The sequence below is a fragment of the Sesamum indicum genome, linkage group LG6, assembly GCF_026168435.1.
Source record: "Sesamum indicum cultivar Baizhima isolate 11 linkage group LG6, ASM2616843v1, whole genome shotgun sequence".
In the NCBI taxonomy this organism is placed as follows: domain Eukaryota; kingdom Viridiplantae; phylum Streptophyta; class Magnoliopsida; order Lamiales; family Pedaliaceae; genus Sesamum; species Sesamum indicum.
Window position 1 is genome coordinate 941,943 of NC_142662.1, and position 23,679 is coordinate 965,621.

Sequence of the window (23,679 nt, forward strand, 5' to 3'; positions counted from 1 at the left end):
ATAAGATTTCATAATGCCATTTTTTTAATTAAATTATAAATTATTACTACTTAATCAACTACTAATATATTTTTTCACAAAATTGTACATAAATATTTGGGAGATTAATAACTTCTAAATTTAATAAAAAAATAATTATATTTCACACATATAAATATATATATATATATATTAGTAACATATCATGAGGTGCGAGGACCGCATATTATTATAAATGAGATTTAAATTATATTGATGTGACATGATTTATATTGTTTATTTGCACGTTCAATATAAGAAACATATGTTTAACTGTTGAATTTTATTCAAATTCACACGATAAATTTTATATTTTTAGTAAATAATGAGAGTAGAACCGTAAAAGAAAAAAGAAATCAAATAATCTCATATATATAACAATTACTATGTTTTATTTTATAATATCATCAGATTAATCTTGGATCATAGGAGTCCTCAAGTAGCTGAAATTCCCAATAAAATGAAATAGTATAATAATACATGTAATTTGTTTGAAGTTTTGTCTGAAGGGCAGTGAAATCACACAGTGATATACAAGAGCTCCATTCTTGAAAGAACAACAACAGCAATCATGTGAACATCACAGAAGATATCATTGTCATCACAAGACACCAATGTCTCAAAATCATTACAAGTGTGACCAGCCATGTCCAAATACACTATGAATTCAGAACAAATGTGCCAAAAAATGAGAAGTAAAAATTGTAAGAACACAAGTAGAGGAGACAAGCTCTTCACTTCCACTGGCATCTGCTGTTACAGACAAAAGTTCTCTTCAAGAGGCTGATCACTGATCACTCTTTTCAGTTGCACTCCACAATTGCCTCAGCAGCTCGACGGGGTTTGTTCTTTCGCCTGTTTCCGTTTTGGCGGAAACCATTTGATTTGTTCGACTCATCAGCATTCGATCTGGTCACACTTCCATTTTCCTCTTTCACTGACTCGATTTTCTCCTTTACTTGGATGTTCCTTTTCCGTTTTTTCCCATTCTGTGTCGAAATTTTGCCTTTCATGTCTTTATTGGGTAGCCCAGTTGTGTCGTCACTGTCTTCCTCGTCTATTTTCTGGGATTCATCCTCGTCTATCTCCTCTTTAAGTGATTTCTGTGGCCTTCCTCTTCTCTTCTGTGCAGGGATCTTTTCTTCCTCACCGCTCCCAAGATCTTCTTGGTTAGTTACGGACAGCTTCTTTCCTTTTGCTCTGCCCCGGCCCATAATCATATACAAACGTAGTGATATCACACAAGTTGTCTATATCTCTGCCAACCAAAAACACAAATCATATGTTATTTGACTATATAGAACATCAAAACCAAATTTCATGAAAGAAAAAGAAAATGATAATGTTTCACATTCAGAACGCAGCATTGAGAGCGTTCTTATGGTCTCCAGCATTACCTAGTCAGGCAATTATTAGCCCGGTTTCCGAACAACATCAAAGTACAACCTGTAGTTTTTCTAAGCCCATCAAGTCCAAATAGAGACAACTTTGAAGAGAAAACATAAAAGGTAACCATATCATGCTCAAGATAAACATGAACTTTCTCAGCGTCCGGATGAAGCCTCACAGTGGATAGTAATTCTCTGAGACAAGCTACCAAGTAGTATCATATGTAGATCAAAGGTAGAATCTTCTGTCCTCAACCAGCAGGGAAAGTTACATAATCACACGCTTGAGTTCGGGTGTTTGAATTCAAACTTCAGTCTAACTTCATAGGCAGATTTCTTAGCTATGGAATTGGGCCAAGATTCATTGGAAAACACAGCACAAATTAATATACCAAATTAAAAATACTTAGCAACAAACCATGAGAAAGGATATAGATTTAAGTTTAGCAACTAGAATTTCAACCCAAGTAAGCATATCAGACATCAACAAAAAGTTTTCAGACAACACAAACACATTGGAATCTGTTGCATATCGATAAACACAGCATGCTCAGGACAGTTTCAAACCACTGGATTATTTGTTTTTCAACACATTACAACTAAGGAACCTCAAAACAACACAGACAAAGCATGACACCTGAAACACAACTACCAGAGGATTTCACCAGTATCTGATCCAGAAACATCATCATCCCTTCTTCCCCACTAGAAGGCTAAGAATAACCTTTCATGTCACTCCTTTTACACACAGTCTAACAAACAGTCACATGAGCAGATTAAACAGTGAGAGAGAACCATGAAATCAAGAAACCAACGGAGAAAGTAAAGTTTCAATTCAAACCAAACGTATACTTTCTGGTGATATTGGAATGATAATTGAGATTCAGGAGGTCAGTTTCTATTTGAAAGAAATACATGCAGAGCACAAAGAACCATCTTTACAGGGTCACAATCATGTTGAACCAAATTAAAGGCAGATCCATGGACTGCAGCACCTACAGATAGCAATAAGATCAAGATTTCATCTTTCACTTTTTATAACTACAGAAACCACTAAACCCCCTCAGCTAAAGGAAAAAAGAAACGAAGCAAACAAAAGGGAAAGATGAAACTCACCAAGAAATCCATTTTCTCAAAGTCATTAGAATGAATCTGCTAAACCATGCGCCGCGCAGACTCTCCAAAACCACTGAAGCCCAGATTAATATTTAATTTCAAGATTGCGGTAAGAAGCTCAAAGAAGCTAATTTTTACTGAAAAAATGTGATCTTGGATGGAACTGCCAAGAACCCAGATCAAGAAAATTGAAAACTAGACAGGATTAATTCAAAAAGACTCAAGAATTGGTCATTCTGCAATGAAACAAGAGGCATAAAATCGTACCATAAAGAGGCAAAAACTCACATGTACCAGAAAACAAAGAGTATGATAGATAGCACACGAGAGAAGATAGAGATATGAGCCCCCAGCTGGGAAACGTGAAGGGATAATTTGTTGATTGGATTTTATAGATTCTTTAGTAGAAGTGTCAAGTGTGTATAATCTATGTTAGCCTTGTGTGTGTGAGAGTGTGTGAGTCAGGAGGCCGGTGATAAATGCAGATAAATTTTTGTTGTTTGCCTTTTATCAAGCAGCAGCCCTCTTTGTTCTTTTGCCAGTTAAAATTGTTATTAAAATTTCAAAAAGGTTCCAATCCCCTCAGTTCCAATTTAAATATACAAACACAATCTCAACTTAAGTGAAATTGGTGACACTGTTTCTAGTTCCTCCTGTGATCAAGGCTGACGAAAAGGGTCATTTAGATGATATACTCTATCTCATGTACTCGATCATGTTGATTATAAAGTAAATGGGTGAATAGTAATTTATCCCATGTGATATTAAAAGTGAGCACATTACCCCCCTATGAAAAAAATATAGCAATTTACCCCCTTATATTTTTTAAAATGAAGCAATTTACCTCCTTATACAGGGAGGTAAATTGCTTCATTTTAAAAATCATAGGGGGGTAAATTATTGTATTTTAAAAAATACAGGGAGGTAAATCGCTATTTATTTTTTCATAAGGGGGTAATTTGTTCATTTGTGATATCACAAGGGGGTTGCTTGCATTTTTCCCTAAAGTAAATTACACTGAGTTTCCATGAAGTCGTCATAATCATAATTACATTCTTGTTATTCAAAAAAAATATAAATATTTATTAAATTAAAGAATGTTTAACAAATACTACTCGTTATAGCTCGTTGAAGTGGTATTTTTTGTATAGTTGTTAATTTCAAGAATATTTATAATTTTTTAAATAATAAGAATATTTATAATTATGACAAACGTAACGAGAATCCATAACCTATTCTTTCAATCAGGTATTTGTGGTTCCTGCCTTTGCTACACCCAATATATAAAGTATAGAGTGCAGTTTCAAAGAGCCCGATTAGGAAATATTATCGAATTAATTGATTCTTGGGGAGAGAAAATGTAAAAAGAAAATGGCAGACTAAATAAAGGAAATTTGTGGAGTAGAATGCAAAATGTGAAAGAAGAAAGGACCATAAATAAACAATGCTTGGAGTTGAATAGAAGGGTAGGGCATAGCTCATCACTCCCATTGAGACTTCATCAATTAGATGACCAACCATTTGTTGGGGGGTAAGATTACTTAACTCCAATGTAGAAATGTTGAGGGGCTTTGGGGCTGTTGAAGAACTTCTATTTTGGGCAAAATGAGGAGGGCATTATAGTCTTTTTCATACTGTTAGAGAATTTATTTGACCCTCTCAAAAAATAAGATTGATACCTATAACTCAGGGCATCAATAATTTTTTGAACAATTTAAATACTAATAGTTATGTTTGAGTGTTGTCTTTCTTAATTCTATCAAAAGTCAATTGTAATTCAAAACAAAAATGGTGTGGACGTGGTTTACCGTTGTATCCATTAATCAAGATTTGATTAATTACTACATACATTTCAATAACCGTATCTCGAGTTTGTCTGAATATAGTGAGTAAGAATTTTCTGGGCATCGAATTCATGAAAAAAAAATAATAAAATTAATTTCGTAGCACAACAATCATTACATGCCTAAAAAGACCAAATTGGCCTTGACCATAGGTCATCAAATTGATTACATTAATGGGGCATCACTAGGGTCACAGATGCAAGAGGTCTCAGCTCATGCAAATTCATTTCAACCATATATCTATCAATGTCCTAAAAACCTTTCCCTATCCTCTACAAAAGTGATGCAAGGATAAGGACATCTATGTGTCCAATTATACTCTATAAATAGATAAATTAACTTTAGTTTATACCTTTTTTTTTTGAAAAAATGTGTCTGAAATTGAATTGTATAAGAACACAAAATAAGCCTATAACAACAGTACAATTTATCATATTTGAAATGGTGATAAATTGTGATGTCCAATTTATTTTCTGAAATTATTTAGAAAAAATAAATTATTTGTAGGATAGAAATATTCAATTATTCTAATCATTACATGAACAGAAATCAAATTAAGGAGTTAATTGCATTTACACTCCCTAATTTATGGTTTATTTATACCAAAAATATTGTATAATTATAGAAACATTTCTGACAACCAAAAAACATGGGTAGTTATGTAATAACATTAACGTTTCTCATAATTTATGTGTAATTTTTTTAAAAAATGAGAAGTTAACGTATAAATGATGTTGGTATTTTTTATAGGTATATATATAATTTTTTAAAAAGTACGGATAGTTTGTACGTGTAAACAAAATCAAGGGTGTAGATGTAAATCTAATGTAAATTCATAGCCATTTGTTGCAAATGATGTTGCAAGAGGCCAAGTCCGTTCTTTAGGCCCAGCCCAAGAACTTGAAAATGGGCTGAATGAAATGCAGGCCGAGAATTGGTTAATTGGAATTGGGCCAAGCTTAGACATGGCCCACTTCAGTCGGATTTAATAATAATAATTTGAGAGCATGATCTTTTTTCCCTTCAAAAGAAAATAAAATATTTCATTTGTAATATTGAGACACAAAATGAGACATTAATTTGGATTCAGATATTTTATTTAATACACAAATATGATATGTGCCAAATTTACGGGGTATGGTATTGTGAGCCAACACAGTGAAATTATCGAAAATACCGCTTATTTTGTGTAAATTTATAAATGAAAATGGAAAAATCATACCTCCACAGCAGATTAGAGCAATGCTCACAAAAAGAAAACAATCTTATCCAAATTAAGCCTAGTCAAACTGAACAAAATCAATCACATGACGGTTATTTACATTCGTTAAGTCATATATTATTCACACGATAAGACCTGATTTGACGTGGTTAAATCTAATTTGAACTAGAATTTTACAACACATAGCTGTCGTGGTGCAACAACCACGCCGGATTGGCCTCAAACAACAACCAGAACCATCTCAGCATCTTCCATTGCACCAAAAACAACCATGTCGCTCAAGAAAATTGAATTCTCTCTCCCTCCCACACCATCATAAATTCTTGGTGATGAAGTACCAAGTATGGAGGAGAAGTCAGGACTCATGTCTAAAACTGAAGTGCACCTATCCTTAAATAGAGCAACACGGTGCTAAAGCTAACTGGAATCTGAACCTGAACCTGTCCGAGTTTGATCAGGAGAATGTGCATTGATCCAACAACAAAAATTCTTACCTTAAACAAGTGAAAATAAGCAGACAGATGAGATCTTGGTAATGCTAAGCAGTAAACAGTGGTTTACATACACTTGATCATTCCTCAGACCTAATGATAATTACACAATATTAGGAATGAAAATTTCTGACATGGGAAACAGAGGAAATGGCCCAGTAAAGGAGCTGAATTACTGCTGATCAAGCCTACTTAATTTCCTTCCTGTAATAAACTAAACTAAAACAACCATAAAAAGACCAAAGAAAACTGCAAAAATTATGTGAAGGAGAGACACAAACATTTGATGATTGATCCCTCCTCGTACTAATTCATCTACATGGGAATTAAGATTTCATTTGTTCTGAGTAGGATTGGAAGAACTGGGAGGCCGTTTCCTCAGCCCGTTTTCGACTGCTTTGTCGGGCTCCACCGTTGCTCCGGTGCTCAACTTCCCTTTGTTTACAGAGAATGAGTTTACAGAAATCAGCAGCTTTCTTGGCTGCAACGTCCTTGTTACAACATTCTCCATTGCACCAAAAACAGTAGTGTGTGAGTGGAGAAAGAGCAAGAACAGGAGAACAAACGTTGTTGCTTTGTGATGGATTGCCATGTTGCTGATGATCGGAAGAATTTGGTTTTGCAAGAAAGATGAAATGGTGAGATGGAGGAGAATGAAAAGGGAGCATTTGCCAGTTATAATGTGGGGAGTTTTGGGTTTGAAAGAAGATGGTGAGGTGAGGCGTGGTGGTCTCTTGGCTGTAGCTCGTGCTTTGGCCTGACACAAACATGTGTCGTGTGTTAAAGTTAACTATAAACTAAGCCTGAGATTCAGGCAAATTCAGATTTTAAGTCAACAGTGTCAAAAAATGTTGCTCTGAGGAGAAACTTTTGAGCTAGCCAATTTGACTAATCACGCGTCTTTTCACACAGTTTCTATACTTTGTCGACTTCCTAAAACTTGTTCTAATCACGTTATTGAGAGTTACAGCCCGTTTGGTTGTGTTTTTATTTTTATTTTCAGTTTTCAATAATTAGAAATGTGTAGAAATATTTTATTGATTTTTGTGCAAAAATTGAGAATATGTTTGGATAGTTGTTTCCATATATAAATATATAGGTGTGAGAATATTAAATATAAGTATATGTATTTTTTATGTGACAGAAAGACAAATATGACAAGCTCATATGACCTATATAAATTTGAAATTAAGAATTAAAATATGAATGCATTTAATTAAAAATGATTTGACCAAACAAATTTCCACCTACCCAAATAGTGAAAAGTGAAAAAAATCTCATTGAAAACACAACCAAACAAGCTCTTAGCTTTCAGTCGGCTCTATTTTGTAAAATGCTTATGTTTGAATCAACCGTTCTCATTTATTTTTTGGGACGTTATTCTACTCATTTTAGGTTAATTATACTTAAATTTTATCTAAAATTGCAAGATTACAGGTTTCCTTAAAAGAATTTCTGAATTACACTTTTATTAGGATTTAAACAAAAAATGTTGACATCGACAAAGAATTACATAAATTTCTAATTTTACACCTCATTTAATATTTCATGTAATAATTTTGTATTTAAAAGGGAAAAAATGTAATGATGTTAACCACACTTCCCACAGACACACATACATATATATATATATATTATATTTATCTATTTATAAATACAAAAATATACATGAGATACTAAATTAAGACCAAAATTAAAGTTTTTGTATTTTTTTCTAATGTCTTTGTTGTCCAAATCCGAATCAATACAAGTTAGGTGCAAATGGAGAATTTTTGAAGAGACTATATATATAATTTCAAAAAAAAAATTGGAGAAAAGTATAATTCTATATTTTCAAAAAAGTTAAGTATAATTAAATCCTTAATTTTATTGAATTCTCCATGGCGATTTATATAACTTTAAGTAGAGTAAAAATCCTTTTTTTTTTTTTTATTTTAACCAAAACCACCTAGAGGTGGGGAGCTTTTCGGAATCCCCAGTCCTTCTATATTAGAACGCCCAAAGTAGAGTAAAAATCCTTATTATGGAAATATATTCCTTCTTCCTTGTTTTTGAGTGAGTTGGAACTTGGAAGCAGCTTTCCCACATGTGATGCTGATTTGACTATTATTCATCTCTAGGTTCAAGGCAATCCTCATAGATTAAATAACATGTGTCATGTGAGTTATCACAAGACAATCACATTAGTCATCTTTCTTTACTTAAATATAGGATTAAACTACTTTAATGATTGCAAGAAAGAACAACCACAGCTAGGTTTAGCTGGTAAGCTTGCTTGGATTTTGTACCTTAATGGGCTCTTATCATGTCTCAAGATTTTTACCTTCTTGTCAAGGTTCAAGATTCATGACCATTCATGAATATGAAATAACTAATAGTTTTATAGTACTTAATTTGCTTAATTAGTGTTTCATAATTGAAGTGAAACCTTAATTTCCTCAGGGTAATCTGATCAGACAGTTTGCTCAGGATGCAATTTCCTAGGAAGTCGTCTGTTGCTTCTTGGAAGATGGAACATGGGCTCCTACATGATAATGTTGTCTTAAAGTAGAGTCCACCAATTCAGTCACATACCTTAGTTTTGTTTATCACCCACTTGAAAAGGGCAAGTGCATTATTGCTTGCTCCCCTTAAATCTTTTTTCTAATTTTAGTACTGAAATGATGAAACAGGGGTTTTGAGTCAGAGACCAAATATCCTACATGAATAGCACTTTTATATTATTGACATGAGACAAACAACATTTGTTGATTGCATGTCCAAACAAAATACAGAATGAAAGTTTTAGTATAGTGCAACTCCATCAGTTGTTTCTACAATCTGAGGACACGAATGAACCATCTTTCCATATAACATTTGTGTAGCCAAATGTTTTAAAAAAACATGTAATCAACTGATCATGAATAACTTCATCAGGAGGAAGCATCTGGTACCTCTTTTTGCAAAGACGCGACTTCTTTATCTGAAATCCCACACGGCACGATATGCTTGAAGTAGCTCAAATCAGGATCGACACTAAATGCCAACCCATGGGACGTAATTCCAGCAGATATACGAACCCCGATGGCAACAATCTTTCTCTGACCAACCCAAACCCCCGTTTCACCTGTTTGTCAAAGAACACAACTCTATCATTGTGGATTCAAGATTCTCAACATACTTTCTAGCTCCTAAGCCAATTTCTCTTGGAGAAATAATGGGATATAAAATAACCTGGTGTGGACCATGAAATGTGACATCAGCTCCGCGTTGCGTGTAGTGAAGTTCTGCACCCATAGCCTTAAGTTAGCCTCAGAGCCAATACATTGTGATCAGTTTGCCTTTTGCCAAGAGTATATGTGGGTGGATGATGTAGGGACAGCAGGGTATCAGTAATCTTGTGCATTTTTATATCAGATGTCAACTTCTCCTGCAGCTTAAGCGCCTCAGAGTAATTGAGGATGCCTTTCTTCCAGATCTCACGGCTTCAAGAAACTCACATTTCCTGAATGGTAAACAATCTTGGGAGATCATATTCATTCAGAAGTCGCATAACAACCATATCCCTATCATTTTTGCATATGGAGTTAAGATCCCGACATCTTTTACCCGTAATCAAAATGATTTCACTGGCATCAATATACTAGAGACACAAGAAGCACAAAGCTAGAATACTGCAGTAACACAACAGAGCAACTTGCAAGGAAATAGAAAAGCAAAGAAAGATGCTTTCTTTTTCCATATCAGAACTTTATTGCACCTCCTAATACCACTTGTTCTTATGGAGATGAAGCAAAACTCAGATACAGCAGATGCCAGAAGAACATACGAGATGCTTGATTATACATTTTCCCTCTGGACTAGTTCACGTAAGGATAGGCTGTACTTACATCCATGAAAACTTTAAACACACAATTCACTAGATTGGAAGCACAGAACAAAGTGAAGAAACCATTTCTGCAGCCTTTGTTGCAAAACAATGGGAAATGACAAAAGTAACGGGGAAGAGAGACAAATACCTGAGGTGTGGTCTTGTATACCTGAGATGGGCATTCAGCGTCAAGTTTGGCCGGTGTTTCTGAGGAGTTCCAAAACAATGTTGCAGTGGATTAGTTAGTTCTATCTTTCCCTAAGGCTACAGTTGTTGAGGTAAGATCAATTTTTCTACAGTCGATAAGAGGTTTTCTGTTTGTTATACTGGCAATTCTCACCCCATTTTGCAAGTAATGAGCTTCTCTTGCTTAATATTCTCTAAGACCAGAGGACGAAATCTCCACTAGCCATAGTCGAATGTTGAAATCAACCTAGCAACCAAACCTGTGGAAGTAATTTGCAACAAAAAGATACACATGAACCTGCACGAACTAAGCCCCAAGGACGAGAAAAAGAAATCTAAGCGTGGAAAGCTACAGCATTTACAGGTCATTACAAACAAAAATCAGCATACATACTTTTTATGTACATATTACGCATCACTCTATTGATCAACTCAAGAAGAACAAGAAAGCATGCAAACGCCTGGACGAGAAGCCCAAGCAGGGGGCAAGCAGGCGTATTTTTCCATCTCCGGTTGCTCATCATACGGCCTAGCCATAACCTTTAGTAGCCGGCGAACCCCTTCAAAATCGCCTTGTTCTGCTGCATCAATGGCACTTTGACATAAATAGTTTCTAAGGATGTACTTGGGATTTACTGAATTCATTGCTGTCTTCCTCTCCTCATCAGAGATGCCGCTGGCAGAAAGCTATTAGCAGAGAAAAATATAGGTAAAAGCTCTGAGACAGGATTTCAAGAACAGTACTCCTATATGCAGTGGCCTTTAGTGGCGGCTTTGTTCAAAATATTGTGTTCTGTAAAACTTTACTAAATGCAAAATAAAATCATAACAGTATGTTGTATACCTCTTGTGTGTAGGATTTCACCCAGCTAGTCCATGCATCTTTGCGCTCCTTGCCGATATCCAACAGAACAGCCTTCAGAGGAATCAATAGCTCATCTTCTGGAATGGTTGGATCAGCTTTGATATTTGAAAGCAACCGAAAGAAATTGGTGTAGTCTACTTTATCAACAGCCATGTTTTTAAGTAGTTCACTGATCAACTGCTTATTGTACTTCGGCAGACCGATTTTTTTGGTCATTATAGCTTGATACTCATCCATAAACTTTGTCCCGTATCTAATAAGTCAAGGAGATGTGTCAGGACAACAAAAGCTGGTGAAGCAGAAAATGTAAATCCCACTAAAATACCTCTCCATGGCATAGTTTGCCTCCTTGTCATTTATTAACTGGGCAGCAGAAATAGTTGTGGCGAACTGCGCAATGTTCCATAAACCAATATCGGGTTGATTTGCAAAGCAGTACCTTCTGCCTGGAAGATCAGTAGTATTTGGAGTGTAACTGGGATCAAAAGCGTCCAAGAAACCAAAAGGGCCATAATCAATGGTGAGTCCCAACACACTCATGTTATCTGTGTTCAGCACTCCATGGGTAAAGCCAACACCCTGCCAGTTTGCAATTAAGGAAGCCGTATGCTCCGCGACTTCCACCGCCCAAGCTGGTGTTTATCATCATTGCAACATATAAACAAATCAATTTGGTTTAATAATATTTTCCAAGAAAATGAATCCAAGACATAAATAGACATTGAGGGCATAACCGGAAAAATTATCTAATGTGAACTTCAATGAGGATGAGTTCAATCATTCCCTCAAAATTGAATTTACCTGCGTACTTGTTTGAAGTTAAATCTACAACTGAATCATCTCCTTCGCCAGTACTGAAAGATAAGCTGTAACTTTTGCTGAGGTTCTCTAAATGGGGGAAGTGATGCCTAATGGCATAATCAGCCAAAGTGCGAACAAGACCAATATCATCCTTCCCTCTTGAAGCATGTAACTGGTATGAACCAAAGCGAAGAAAGGATTGGGCGACCCTGCAAACAATTGCACCGGGCTCATCCTTTGGATTGCCACTGCATGCAAATGAAACATTAGCTGTCAAATGTTGAAAATCATAATTTTTAACCATCTTTATTCAGTGTAATACATATAACCCTCCAATGCCTCAATATTTGGTTTTAAACTAAAACTTGAATCAGGAAATTTAGTATAAGCAATATAATAAAGACACCAATAAGAAGGTTGCAGGATCACAAGTTTCAGAATGCATAAAAGGAAACTAATGTCACATTGTTACTTAAGACCGGAGATATGATACTCTTATGTAACCAAATTTAAAATATTGTTGATCAAGATTAACGGTGAAGCATCAATCGGCAACATATTTAGAATAGGCTCGAAAGACATACTCATAAAACATGTCTCGAGTAACAAATTTTCCAGTTTTCACTAAACACAACGCACGCGTTGTTGGGATCCCTAGACTGTGTATTGCCTCGCTGCAGAGGAACTCTCGGATACTACTACGTAAGACTGCAAGACCATCAGCAAACCGACTGTACGGTGTCCTCCCAGCACCCTTAAGTTGCAGTTCCAACCTCTGTGACTTGGAATTAAGAACTTCTCCTAGTGTAATTGCCCGGCCATCACCCAACTGACCAGCCCACATCCCAAACTGATGTCCCCCATAGCATTGAGCATAAGGCATCCTGCATAAAAGTTAAGTGGAGAGAACTTATAGGTGGACCAAAGAGTGACAAATAAAGTGGGACGAAAGAAAAGAAAGGTTATGGAGAGAACTCACGCTCCAACTAAAGGTGATGCCCCAGAGAATATCAGTGGAAAATCAGGCCTTTCGAATCTGAAATTCAAAAGAAATTAGGCATGAAAGTTTTAAGTCTGTAGTAGTGAAGAAACTTTAACTCATATGAAAGAAAAGAGTGACATCGGAAGTCAAAACATTAGCGCAGATAATCGCACAACTTACTCTTTAGGATCCAAGTCAAGTAACTCCGCAACCGAATCTGACCATGCAACAAGTTGAGGATTATCGACCTCAGCTGAAGGAGAAACTTTTGTATAACAAGAACGAAAAACCTGCAAAAAAATGCCATAACAGCACGTGGCATCCAAACGTATTATAAAGAAGTGCTAGCAAACTAAATGGACACACAGCATAAAATCCCTTTTGTAAACAGAGTTGGACATTTCTAAAGGATCTAAAGCATAAAGGATTACAGAGTTGGACATTTCTAAAGGATCTAAAGCATAACAAAATGTCATGGGAACCAAGAATAACATATCATGTTAACAGATGGCTAATTATACCTAGAATAATAACTGTGTCATTCCCAAAATTATATAGGTGTCCAATTTCTGCAAATAAAACCACTTCTGATCCTTGGTTAACAAAGTAACCTTGTTGACAACTTTCTTCTACCAATAACTTACCCACCCTTCCTTAAATTGACCAAAACGAAAGGAATCCTGAGTTAAAACATATCATTAAACATAAAAACAACCTGCCTTTGATAAAAAACACTAATTAAAAATCTAGAAATGCCAAAAGGTTTTTCTCAATAGAAAAGGATAACACTTCTACAGTCAGCTTTCAACTAGCATATATCTGCAACAGACATACCCGCCACTTATCATTAATCTCAAGGACAAGAAATTGTAAGGACAACTTAATTCAGGCAAAACAGCATCCACAAATTAAAATTTCAGCGCAGATAATTCACAAGGATAAACAGGAACAAGAAACTATCATAAACCGAACCTGCCGCGGAACTAAATCGGTCCTAGGATCACCCGGCAGCTCACGAACAAACGAGTGGTCCCACTTCAGTTCTTCCAGCTTCAACTTAACATTATTTTGATTACTACTATCAATATTCTTAGCATTATCACCAACACCATAACCATAATTATTCCCGTCGTTATTTCTCAAAGTTTGATCATTCAAATCTTCGGAAACAGAGACCGCGGAAGCTGCGGCGGGAGAAGAACTTCCATCTATACAAACGACGGTGGAGAAGCGGCGGTCCTGCAAATTGAAGGAGAAGGAACGCAATTTGGGTCTGAGCGAAGAGCGGAAGGAGAAGGCGGTGGTGGCGGTGAGAGAAGAGGGGTGAGAGAGTGATGCCGAAATCTGGGAAAGCATTTTTCCTTCGATTTTAATTACTATCTACTTGTTATACTCTACTTACAATTGCAATATATATATATATATATATATATCTACGTATATTTGCAGATATTTAGGTGTATATGTATAGACATGGAGAACAAAATACGTATATGCCTACAAAATGAAATTTCAACAATTTTCAAATATTCGATATCTAATATCAAAACTCGAGTACCGATTTTAGGAATTTTATTTATATACTGACCATTGTGGCATGATATTTTTATATACATATAATAAATAATATTTTAAAATTAAAAATATATTAAAAATAAAAATAAAATATATAATTTAATAGATTATATTTTTAAAAAAATAAATTAATTTAATTTAATGTATTATCGACATGATAAAATAATTAGTGTAGTATGGTCACTTTAATAAAAAAAAAAGTAATTATAATTTATTCTTAAAGTTATTTAATCAAGAATATAATTGTTATCTATACTATATGAATGTGTTTTATTAAATGATATTTAATTATTGTAATTTTTTTGGGAGATGCATCGAATGTGTCACATCCAATTAGTTATAATGGATGCGACGGTTTTGCAAGTGTGGAGGCCAAAGGGTTTTTTTTTTCATATATATTAACTAGTTGTTCCTATATAAATATAATAAATAATTTTTTTACACTTAAGAATATATTATATATAAATATAAAATATAAAACCCTACGTACATTTATAAAAAAATAATTTAGGAATATTGTCAACACAAAAAATTTGGTATCGCAATGTTATAGACGGTTGTTTGTGGGTGAAAAAGATCTTTTCTTTTTATATTAACATTGATAGATTAACTAACTTTCCCTATATACATATAAGAATAATTTTTATACGTTTTAAAATATATTATATATAAAAATAAAATATAAAAGACGACATATCATATTTATAAAAAAATAAATAAGTAAATAAAAAATAATTTAAGAATATTATCGATATAAAAAAATCGGTATCGTGATATCATAGACTGTTGTTTATGGGTGAAAAATATCTTTCTTTTTATATTAACATAGATAGATAATATAGATATATAGATGAGAATAAGAATTTGAATAGGGGTGGTTAAAAGATACATAAGGGATATTTTTTATAATTTAAAAAATTAGTATCGCGGTGTAAATAACATTTCTTTGTGAGTAAAAATAGAATTTTTTTTTCTATTAAACTAGGTGTTGTGGCAGTCCGTTTCTGTATGCATATAATGAATTAATGTTTTATATATCTTAAAATATATTAGAAATAACATTATGAATAAAAAATAAAATGTATATATCAATACATTTTATTAAATAAAAAAAAAGAAAAAAACTAATTTATTAATTAATATAAAATTTTAAAAATTAAATAAATTAGTTATTTTATCGATTGAAGGACATTCTTTTATTCACAAAAAATTGGTGCATCGATATCACTAACCGTAATTTATGACTATGGAAGGCCTTTTTTTAAGTTTCTTTTTATATAATATAGATTAGTTGTCGAGACATGACGTTTCTGTGTACATATAAATATTTTTCAATTTTTAAAATATTTTATAAATAAAATTAAAATATCTATACCAACAAAGTATATTTAATTTAATGGGCACAATAAAAGAATTAGTATAATAGTGTTAAATAATATAATTATTATATTTAAAAATTGATGGAACAATATCACTGATTTATGAGTTATAGATGATCTCTTTTTAATATTGGTATAAATATAAAAATATGCTTGCTATTTTTTATTGAAAAAAGTAACAAAATTATAGGTTTAGTTTTTTTCTCAATTTTTCGTTATTTGAAATTTTCTTCAATAAAATTTTACCATTTTATTGTAAAGCTAAAACATTAAAAATTTAAGGCCTGTGGTGCAACAAATCTTACCGTATTAAATCTAAATTAATTATTTGTTATTTCACTATGTTTTGCTAACTTTATGAATTTGACAATGATAATAAAATTTAAATTCAAATTGATTGATATATTTTGTTATAGAGGGAAAAATAAATTATATCATTTTGCTCGAAGTTAAAGGGAATTTTTGTCTATTATTTTTAATTTAAAAGATAAGGGAACAACAGTGGACAACACAAGAAGACATGGAATAGATCTTCATTAGGGCATTGGCAAAGCAAAAACTCACTAACCCTGAACATATCAGAAGATGGAATGGAAAACCTCACTTCTATTGGGAACTCCTATAACACCACTAGGATAAAACAAACAATTGAAGGCATCTATTCACAAAATGACAACAAATTTATCACACTATTAAGTGAAACTTGGAATAATGCAGTTCATTACAAATAGCATGCAGAACATTACATGTTAAGAGTTTTTGACGAAAGCCTTATCAACATCATCTACAGCAGAAGGTTTATTGCCACCCCACTTGCCCACCAAGAAAAAGATGAGTGCTCGTGCGTGTGCACAGACACAACAAAGCAAGAAATCAACACGAACCTATGCACCAAGATTTTGGAGCAATTAAAGATATTTGAGAAAAACCACCAAATGGATCAGTTATTTCTCCTTCTATGGTTGAGCAGCAGCAAACAAAGGGCTATATACCAAAATACTTGTGCTCCAGAACACCAAGAGAATGAGCAGGCATTAATGAGGGACAATTGTGAAGTCATCAAGCCGATGCTTATCGCTACACTTGACCTCTATGTACACTTCAATTTGCAGCATCATTCTCTAAGACAGTGTTATCTTTTGCCACTGTATCCTCTAACACACAAACATCTTCTCCTACCGTCATATGTTCAGAAGATTCAACGTCGACATCACTCTTTACCTTAACTTCTGCATCAACAAACCCTGCCTCATAGTTATTATTCTCGCTTGTACAAGCAATGTTATCCTCGGACATATTTGCTTCAAGCAACTCATTGTTTCTTTCTTCTTTGCTCTCAACATATGTGATATTATTATTCTTCCCAGCTACATTTAGTCCTTTATCTTTCTTTTCCGTTTCCCCTTGTGTATCTGATTCAACAGTTTTCTCTGTATTTGGTGCTGCCTCAAAATGTTCAGCAATGTGCCCATCATTGCTTTTCTCCTTAACATACCTATCTTCCTGGATATTCTCTTCATTGAATACCTCGTTATTGTCCTCTACCGAATGAGCCTCCTCCCCACGACTCTCACTTTCATTTTCAGATTCATTCTCAACTATCTCCTCGTTCATACCCTCCCCTCTGTTTCCCTTCCTTTCTAGACATAGCATCCTCCTCCTCAAATCCTTTAACTCTCGCTCCATCAAGAACAACCTTTCTTTCAAAATCAGGTTCTCCTCCTCCAGCTGTGCAATATGCGTATCCTGATCATCCACTCTATTTTCCAGCACATTCTGGAACTCCATCCCACCAGCATTAGCATTATTTGGATCATAAATCATCTCGAATCTGCTCAAATCATGGTCCAACCTCCTCTCCACCTCAACATGCTCCTCAACATCACTCTCACTTGAGCTGCCTTCATCTTCCTCCTCATCCTCATGAGCCTCCATTTCATGTCCAGGCGATCTCAACCGAATCAACCCTTTCATGGACCCATATCCATCCACCCCCCACTCTTCCTTTGCCATGTCTACCAGAACCTCCCTTGAAGGAGACAAAATGGGGGTTGGCAAAACAGCAGGAGTCACAGGATACGGAGAAACCAACGGGGCAATCCCACCACTTTTCTTGGCTCTAATTATGAAGGAAGTGGTGTTCCTTGGAGCAAAGGGAGCAGACCTGCTATTATTACCACCCATATTCATGTTCATGTTATAGTTCTTATTGAACTTTTTCTTGGGGAAAAACTTCCGCGTCTTCAACCGATTCTGATGCTGCAATTCATTCAATGTCGGAGGGTTATAGTTATTAAAGTTCAGGTTCCCAACGCCGCCGCCACCACCACTAATTATGTTAACACCTCCGATTCCACCAGCCATTACAGACTTTTGCTGCTCCGTCCTTCTCTTATCATTGGGCTTATTCACCTTTTTGCCCTTCCAATTGCTCCTCGGACCCAAAGACTTTTTAAAAGCAGGTGGTGGTTGTTTCTTAGCACCAGGATTATGGTTAGGGTTTTGAAATTGCTGCGGCTGGGACCATATCCCGTAGCTACGATTCATCTGAACCATCTGCGGCCGAAGACTCAACAAATCACTCGATTGTGAAATCAGTGGACAATGTATAAAGGGTTTATTCTGGAGGAATTTAATTACCTGCGGCTGCGGATTTATTTGATTCATACTCATTATATTCTGATTCATGTTCATCAATTGCTGCTGCTGCTGCTGTTGTTGATTCATCATCGTTGCTTGCTCGTTCATCTCAATAATCACAAACGACCGGTAAAATATAAACTAAAAAAAAGGACAAAATAAAACCTCAGAAATACAGAAAGTCTTTAGATGTTAATAGCTCCTCACACCCTACCGAACGTTGTATCCAAATTCCCAACTCTCAAAAGCGTTACAACAATTTAAAAAGTGGGATAAAGAAGAAGAAAATCAAAATCCAAAATCTCAGACTGAAGATTTATATTTCCCGAAAATTGTGATCTAAAGATTAAAATTGAAGGGAGAAATTGTCCATCTCAAAACATGTATCCGGTACGAATTTCTCTCCACAGATCCGTCGCTTCACGTTTCGAATTGTTCTTGAAAATTTCAGAGTGAGGGACAGAAATAAAAGCAGGGTATTTATAATGGGGCGGGGTGTTGGGGGGCAGAGATTGGCGGTGTGGATGGTTGGATCAGTCCTGAACGGCTGAGATTGAAGACGCGTGGTTGTTAGGATAGGAGTATGAGTCGGTTTGGGGCTTTGCAACGAAACGACCTCAGATTCCTGCTTAATTACGTGGACCGCAATTCCAAGGACAAAACGACGTCGCAGTGTGCATCTTTCGAGGCATCATCCTCTGAGTTTCCTATGTTCTACTCCTACTCCGTCCGTCCCCAATTTATGAGATTTTTTTAATTAATAAAGAAAAAAAATAGGATGAAATGTCATATAACTAAAACGGTCTATTTACACAAGTTATATTTATTATTTTAAAATATTATACATATATTTATTCAACATGGTAATATTATTTATAAAATTTATTTTATTTTTTAAAAAATTATACATTCTCCCTAAAAATATCAACAACGTCATATGTAGCATTGTCTTTGGATTATTATGAGTGATTTATGTAATTATACAAGATATATAAGTAGTTTACGTAAACGGACCATATATCAAGAGTAGAGATGTCAATGTGGGTTAAGACCCATGTGTTCAATCCACCCAAACGTTTGTGATGAATAAACTTATAATTCATATCGTTGGATATTTGTTCTTAATGGATCTAATATGGGTTCTTAATTGTTATAATATGGATTGATTATGGATTCAATCCATAAAATAGATGCAAAAATAATTAAAGAAAAAAGACAACGCAGTTTTTAATATATTTTTATATATTAGTTCTGTTATGACATAATTATAACATTACTGGTTCAACCATGACTCAAGTTGTAGTTGAACCAATAATTCTTAATCCAATCAATTTTTCAATTCCGTCAACGGTCCCAAATTTTAAAATATCGATGTACATGGTCAATAGTAAAAGATAACATATAATACAAGTTGGTGTGTACATTATAAATAGTAGCTATCCTTTATCCTTTTCATAATATGAGATCTTTGAAATCTTTAAAATTCGAACCAATGAAACGATCATACTAATCAAACCCGGCCCGTTAAGAACCCAACCTATTTTGAACCATACATTTAAACCCATTTTAGATCCAACTCACCTTAAACTCGACTCAAATTCAATCCAACCAGTCCATTTGCCACCAGACGCAAATTCAATCCAACCAGTCCATCCCTTCAAGATATAAAGGTCAAGGATTTACACCATATATCAAGGTTAATGCGAACTTTGCACTTCAAGATTCCACTACCTTGTCATTTATTATTGGTATTATTATTTGTTGTGTTGTTGAATTTTAGGAGAGCTGGAAAAATTGCAGATCTTCAACCGTCTTCTCCGAATGTAACATTATGCAAGTATCAATTAGAAAAACCTTTCTAAGACATGCTCATTTTGGTGACTTCAGAACGCCGGAAAGTGTTGGAATGTTGATTACCTGTTTTAGTACATCGCCTTGGGCTTTAGACACTTTTAAACTCTGTCTGAATTGACGGAATTGAATTTGGAGAAAGGATAGGCACAAAAGAATTTGAGAATTTGAATTCATTAATATTCAGTGAAATATAATTTTAACATTAGAATAAAAATATTTGAAAAAACTACTCCAAATAAAACCAAAAATTTTAGTATTAGGAATTTAAAATCTATAATTGTACCTCCATTAAATCAAATATAATCTTAACTAATATCTCAATAGTTTAATTTAGTCATCCAAAATGATCCATATTGCACTGGCGATAGATTTTGATACAAGAGCAAAATCACAACTTGCAGCTAGAAAGAGATTTTCGAAGATCAAAACACTGCTCTAGGTACATACAAAATCCCCTGAAAAGGTCACTCGTACATAGTACATTCAAAATTGATGGATCTAATAGGGTAGTGATACAAGGCAACTACAGGTTCTGTGCTATATACAAAACAATGTTTGAACAGCCACACATTGTGATCAAATGCCAGTGTTTGGGTTGTTTCCAGCAAGGATGAGAGAGATTTCCAGACCTCGACTGAACGCTTGGTTGAACATAAGACGTGTTTGGAATGTGGAAACAAATGGGAACCAGGAAAGCAGAGCGATTGGGATGAAGATGAGAATCCCCATTGCAGCATCATATAAGCGGGCAATAGACCGAATGGACTTCCACAATCCTATTTTCTTCACCAGAGGCTTCCAAGCGCAAGCGATCTATGAAAAGATTTAAAAATAAAATGTATAAGTTGAGGAGAAAGGAGTCCGTTAAAATACAAGTCATGTCGATTCAAACCTGGTAAGGAAGACTGGCAAGGACTAACAAGCGACGTCAGTATAATTATGCAAAAGTTAGGACTAGAGTTGGCTATAACCGAAGGGCATGCGAATAAATATCTCATAAAAATTCAAATTTCATGAATGGATTTCCTAATATCAACACCAATCACACTTGTAAGTTACAACAAAATGCAAGTACTTCCTGGTACTTAGAATCTGTGATCCCATGACTTTCTATCAACTAAATCATTAAATTTCATGCACATGAAAATTGAGGGGTCTCTGATGAACAGATTATCCACCATATACAATTATCGAAATGCTCAAATGAAATCAAAATTAAACTTGAAATGATCTCACAGGTGGTTAAGATGATGATGTCAAACAAAATATGTAACAAACAGCATAAGCACTGGGAAAACTTACAGACAGAATTCCCCATCCGGTAGGCAGAAAAGCCAAGAGACAAGCAAATATATCTACGATACTGAGCTTAGTAAATGCAACAGCGACAGCCAAACCAACCAGTGCTACCAAAAACGCCAGACCTTGGATAAACCGTAGCAGCAACTGAAAGTTGACTGAGATCTTTTGACTAAAGCCGAATACCTGTGAGTCCAAAATGGAACTTTGGTTTAGTTGAGCTGCTGGCAAAATGGAACTGACTTATCAAGCTTGGAGGTTTTCTACGAATTAGATATTTGAACATACTTTGAAAAGAAGTATAATCACAGCAAACGCGATCCATGAATACCCGTATACCTGAAGACAAAATTTCACAGCAAATAGAAATCAGTTCACATGTATACCCAACAGTTGACTTCTACAATATAAATAGATACTTTGCATAGTGCATTATAAAATATTTTAATCATTTCTACTTGGGCATGGATGTTTCTTCAATAAAATTAAGCAATTATCTTGTTTGCTTATTCTATGCAAGCCCATATCTGGCCCATGGTAAAAGAACAAACTGATCTCTTATTTGGCTCCCAGTCGAGGGTTGAGACTGCTTACAAACAAATTAGACATTTTACAAGGATAACTTGAGGTCAGTTCATCGATTATTAAAAAAGATGGCAGCAGCCCATGCTTGTTTGGCGAATAAACCAGCCTTTATTCTATGAAGAAAAAACCATAGAACATCTATTTGTCAATACATAGAGCACGTCAAGTTGAATATCTAGTAATGCATGGTTTGCCAATTCTGAGCGGTCACTGCACAGATGTTCAGTTGGCTTTCTCACACGCTTCTGCTTGAATAAGTGACCAACAGTAGGTTTGATTGACAGGAAAAATACAGCAGTGACCTTCAGGATGCTCACCTGTGCTCAGCAAATTTTTAGCAATGAATTCATTACCTTAGATTCATCAGAATTGGGTAAATACAACAGTCCAAACATGGAGGTTCACACCATGGTCCTCAAACTTTATGCATCGACATTATTAGTGAAAGCAAAAATAAGGAAAGGGTAAGGTAATTCTCACTTAAGGGAAAAATTGTACCAGTAGTGATGTATTGTCTCCTTGCACATTTAACTTGTAGACGATGCCATACTGGAAGACGAAAAATCGTAGGCTTAGAATGGTTTCCATCACTCTCCCACTGAAGGTTTGAATATGAGACTGCACCAAAATGTAAAATGTTATACACAAAATTTGGGAGCTTAAACAAGAGTTCCAGGCAAACATATTTGTATAAAAGTTACAACACAAAAAAGGTATAACAAAGTCTAAGTGTTAAGAGTAGAAACAAAACTTAAAAGGTTACTTGTACATTCAGTTTAATGGCTTGTCTAAACTTGTAGCTTCACTCATAGTATGTCTCGCCCAAAATTGTACTGTCTTACCTTCTGGGTGATATAATTTTATAGCAGGTGTAAACTACGATGGCCAGCAAAAACGCAATATAAGTTTCAAGCTATAGATCTAACACAAAAATTTTCTAACTCATTTAAGAAAAGTCATGTATACATTAGGGATGATAATTACCCTGTAACTTGAGGTTTAGCATAATCAATGGAGACACCCTCAATTATTTGCTAGTTCGATTGACTTTACCAGTGAATGTTTGTTGGCCAATTAAGCAGCCCAAAATACTGATGACTCACATATAAATAAAGAATCCAGTCAGAAGTAAAAGCCTGGAGGATGCAAATAACATTTCCAAACTTAAAACACCACCACCTTTTCTCTTTATGAAATCTCTCCTCTCTAGGATCTATCTATAGATATACACACATATGATGTCTCATGTATACATATATATCAAGCTTAGATTAGATGAATGTATGTAACATGTATATCCTGCCTCTGACCACATGCAAAGCTATTAGCCAAATAAGCAATAAAATTTAAAAAATGAAAAATCTGAACAAACAAAATCATACTACATATCACCCCATTTGGTATATGATAGTTACAAGGAGACTTATAGGAACATGTAAAACAAATGCACAATGGAAAGGCATTTTAGTTGAATAAATTGCCTAGAGAAATTACTCCAGTCAAAGTTCGTAAAGGAACCGACAAAAAGGGGCCATATCAAGGTCAAGATAAAAAGAAACCAGCCAACCACAACAACAATATATA

The 23,679-nt window shown here is 34.7% G+C and overlaps 4 protein-coding genes across 18 annotated transcripts in view; all 4 read right to left on the reverse strand.

Moving 5' to 3' along the window:
• Nucleotides 1–587: 587 nt before the first annotated feature.
• LOC105165740 (uncharacterized) lies at nt 588–3,006 on the reverse strand. Of its 12 annotated transcripts, none has more exons than XM_088881062.1 (5): nt 2,811–3,006; nt 2,523–2,595; nt 1,586–1,747; nt 1,416–1,464; nt 588–1,276 (listed from the first exon to the last, which is right to left on the reverse strand). In XM_088881062.1, the coding sequence occupies exon 5, from the start codon at nt 1,236–1,238 to the stop codon at nt 822–824; it is 417 nt and encodes a 138-aa protein (XP_088737188.1). In that variant the 5' UTR covers nt 1,239–1,276; nt 1,416–1,464; nt 1,586–1,747; nt 2,523–2,595; nt 2,811–3,006; the 3' UTR covers nt 588–821. The 12 variants fall into 12 exon arrangements, with proteins under 12 accessions (XP_088737188.1, XP_020550823.1, XP_088737190.1 ...); XM_020695164.2 differs by having other exon boundaries at nt 2,790–3,006; XM_088881064.1 differs by lacking the exons at nt 1,416–1,464; nt 1,586–1,747 and adding an exon at nt 2,349–2,401.
• Nucleotides 3,007–8,775: 5,769 nt separating this feature from the next.
• On the reverse strand, nt 8,776–14,158 carry LOC105165739 (uncharacterized). 3 transcript variants are annotated; one of them, XR_016066017.1, is made up of 11 exons: nt 13,736–14,158; nt 12,944–13,053; nt 12,761–12,817; nt 12,366–12,665; nt 11,782–12,029; nt 11,306–11,612; nt 10,960–11,233; nt 10,510–10,802; nt 10,270–10,375; nt 9,293–10,136; nt 8,776–9,185 (listed from the first exon to the last, which is right to left on the reverse strand). XR_016066017.1 is itself a non-coding variant. In XM_011084843.3 (8 exons), the coding sequence occupies exons 1-8, from the start codon at nt 14,117–14,119 to the stop codon at nt 10,548–10,550; spliced, it is 1,935 nt and encodes a 644-aa protein (XP_011083145.1). In that variant the 5' UTR covers nt 14,120–14,158; the 3' UTR covers nt 10,424–10,547. The 3 variants fall into 3 exon arrangements, 1 of the variants encoding a protein (XP_011083145.1); XR_016066016.1 differs by having other exon boundaries at nt 9,293–10,375; XM_011084843.3 differs by lacking the exons at nt 8,776–9,185; nt 9,293–10,136; nt 10,270–10,375 and having other exon boundaries at nt 10,424–10,802.
• Nucleotides 14,159–16,387: 2,229 nt separating this feature from the next.
• On the reverse strand, nt 16,388–18,817 carry LOC105165738 (uncharacterized). Its single transcript, XM_011084839.3, has 2 exons — nt 18,358–18,817; nt 16,388–18,273 (listed from the first exon to the last, which is right to left on the reverse strand). The coding sequence occupies exons 1-2, from the start codon at nt 18,463–18,465 to the stop codon at nt 16,819–16,821; spliced, it is 1,563 nt and encodes a 520-aa protein (XP_011083141.1). The 5' UTR covers nt 18,466–18,817; the 3' UTR covers nt 16,388–16,818.
• Nucleotides 18,818–20,474: 1,657 nt separating this feature from the next.
• Nucleotides 20,475–23,679, reverse strand: part of GSL10 (glucan synthase-like 10) — a 29,789-nt gene continuing 26,584 nt past the window's right edge. For both annotated transcript variants that reach the window (XM_088881774.1, XM_011084838.3), the window contains 4 exons: nt 22,594–22,713; nt 21,799–21,849; nt 21,514–21,696; nt 20,475–21,024 (listed from right to left, as the gene is read on the reverse strand). In XM_088881774.1, coding sequence (XP_088737900.1) covers nt 20,788–21,024; nt 21,514–21,696; nt 21,799–21,849; nt 22,594–22,713 — 591 coding nt within the window. In that variant the 3' untranslated portion in view covers nt 20,475–20,787. The remainder of the gene's footprint in view (nt 21,025–21,513; nt 21,697–21,798; nt 21,850–22,593; nt 22,714–23,679) is intronic.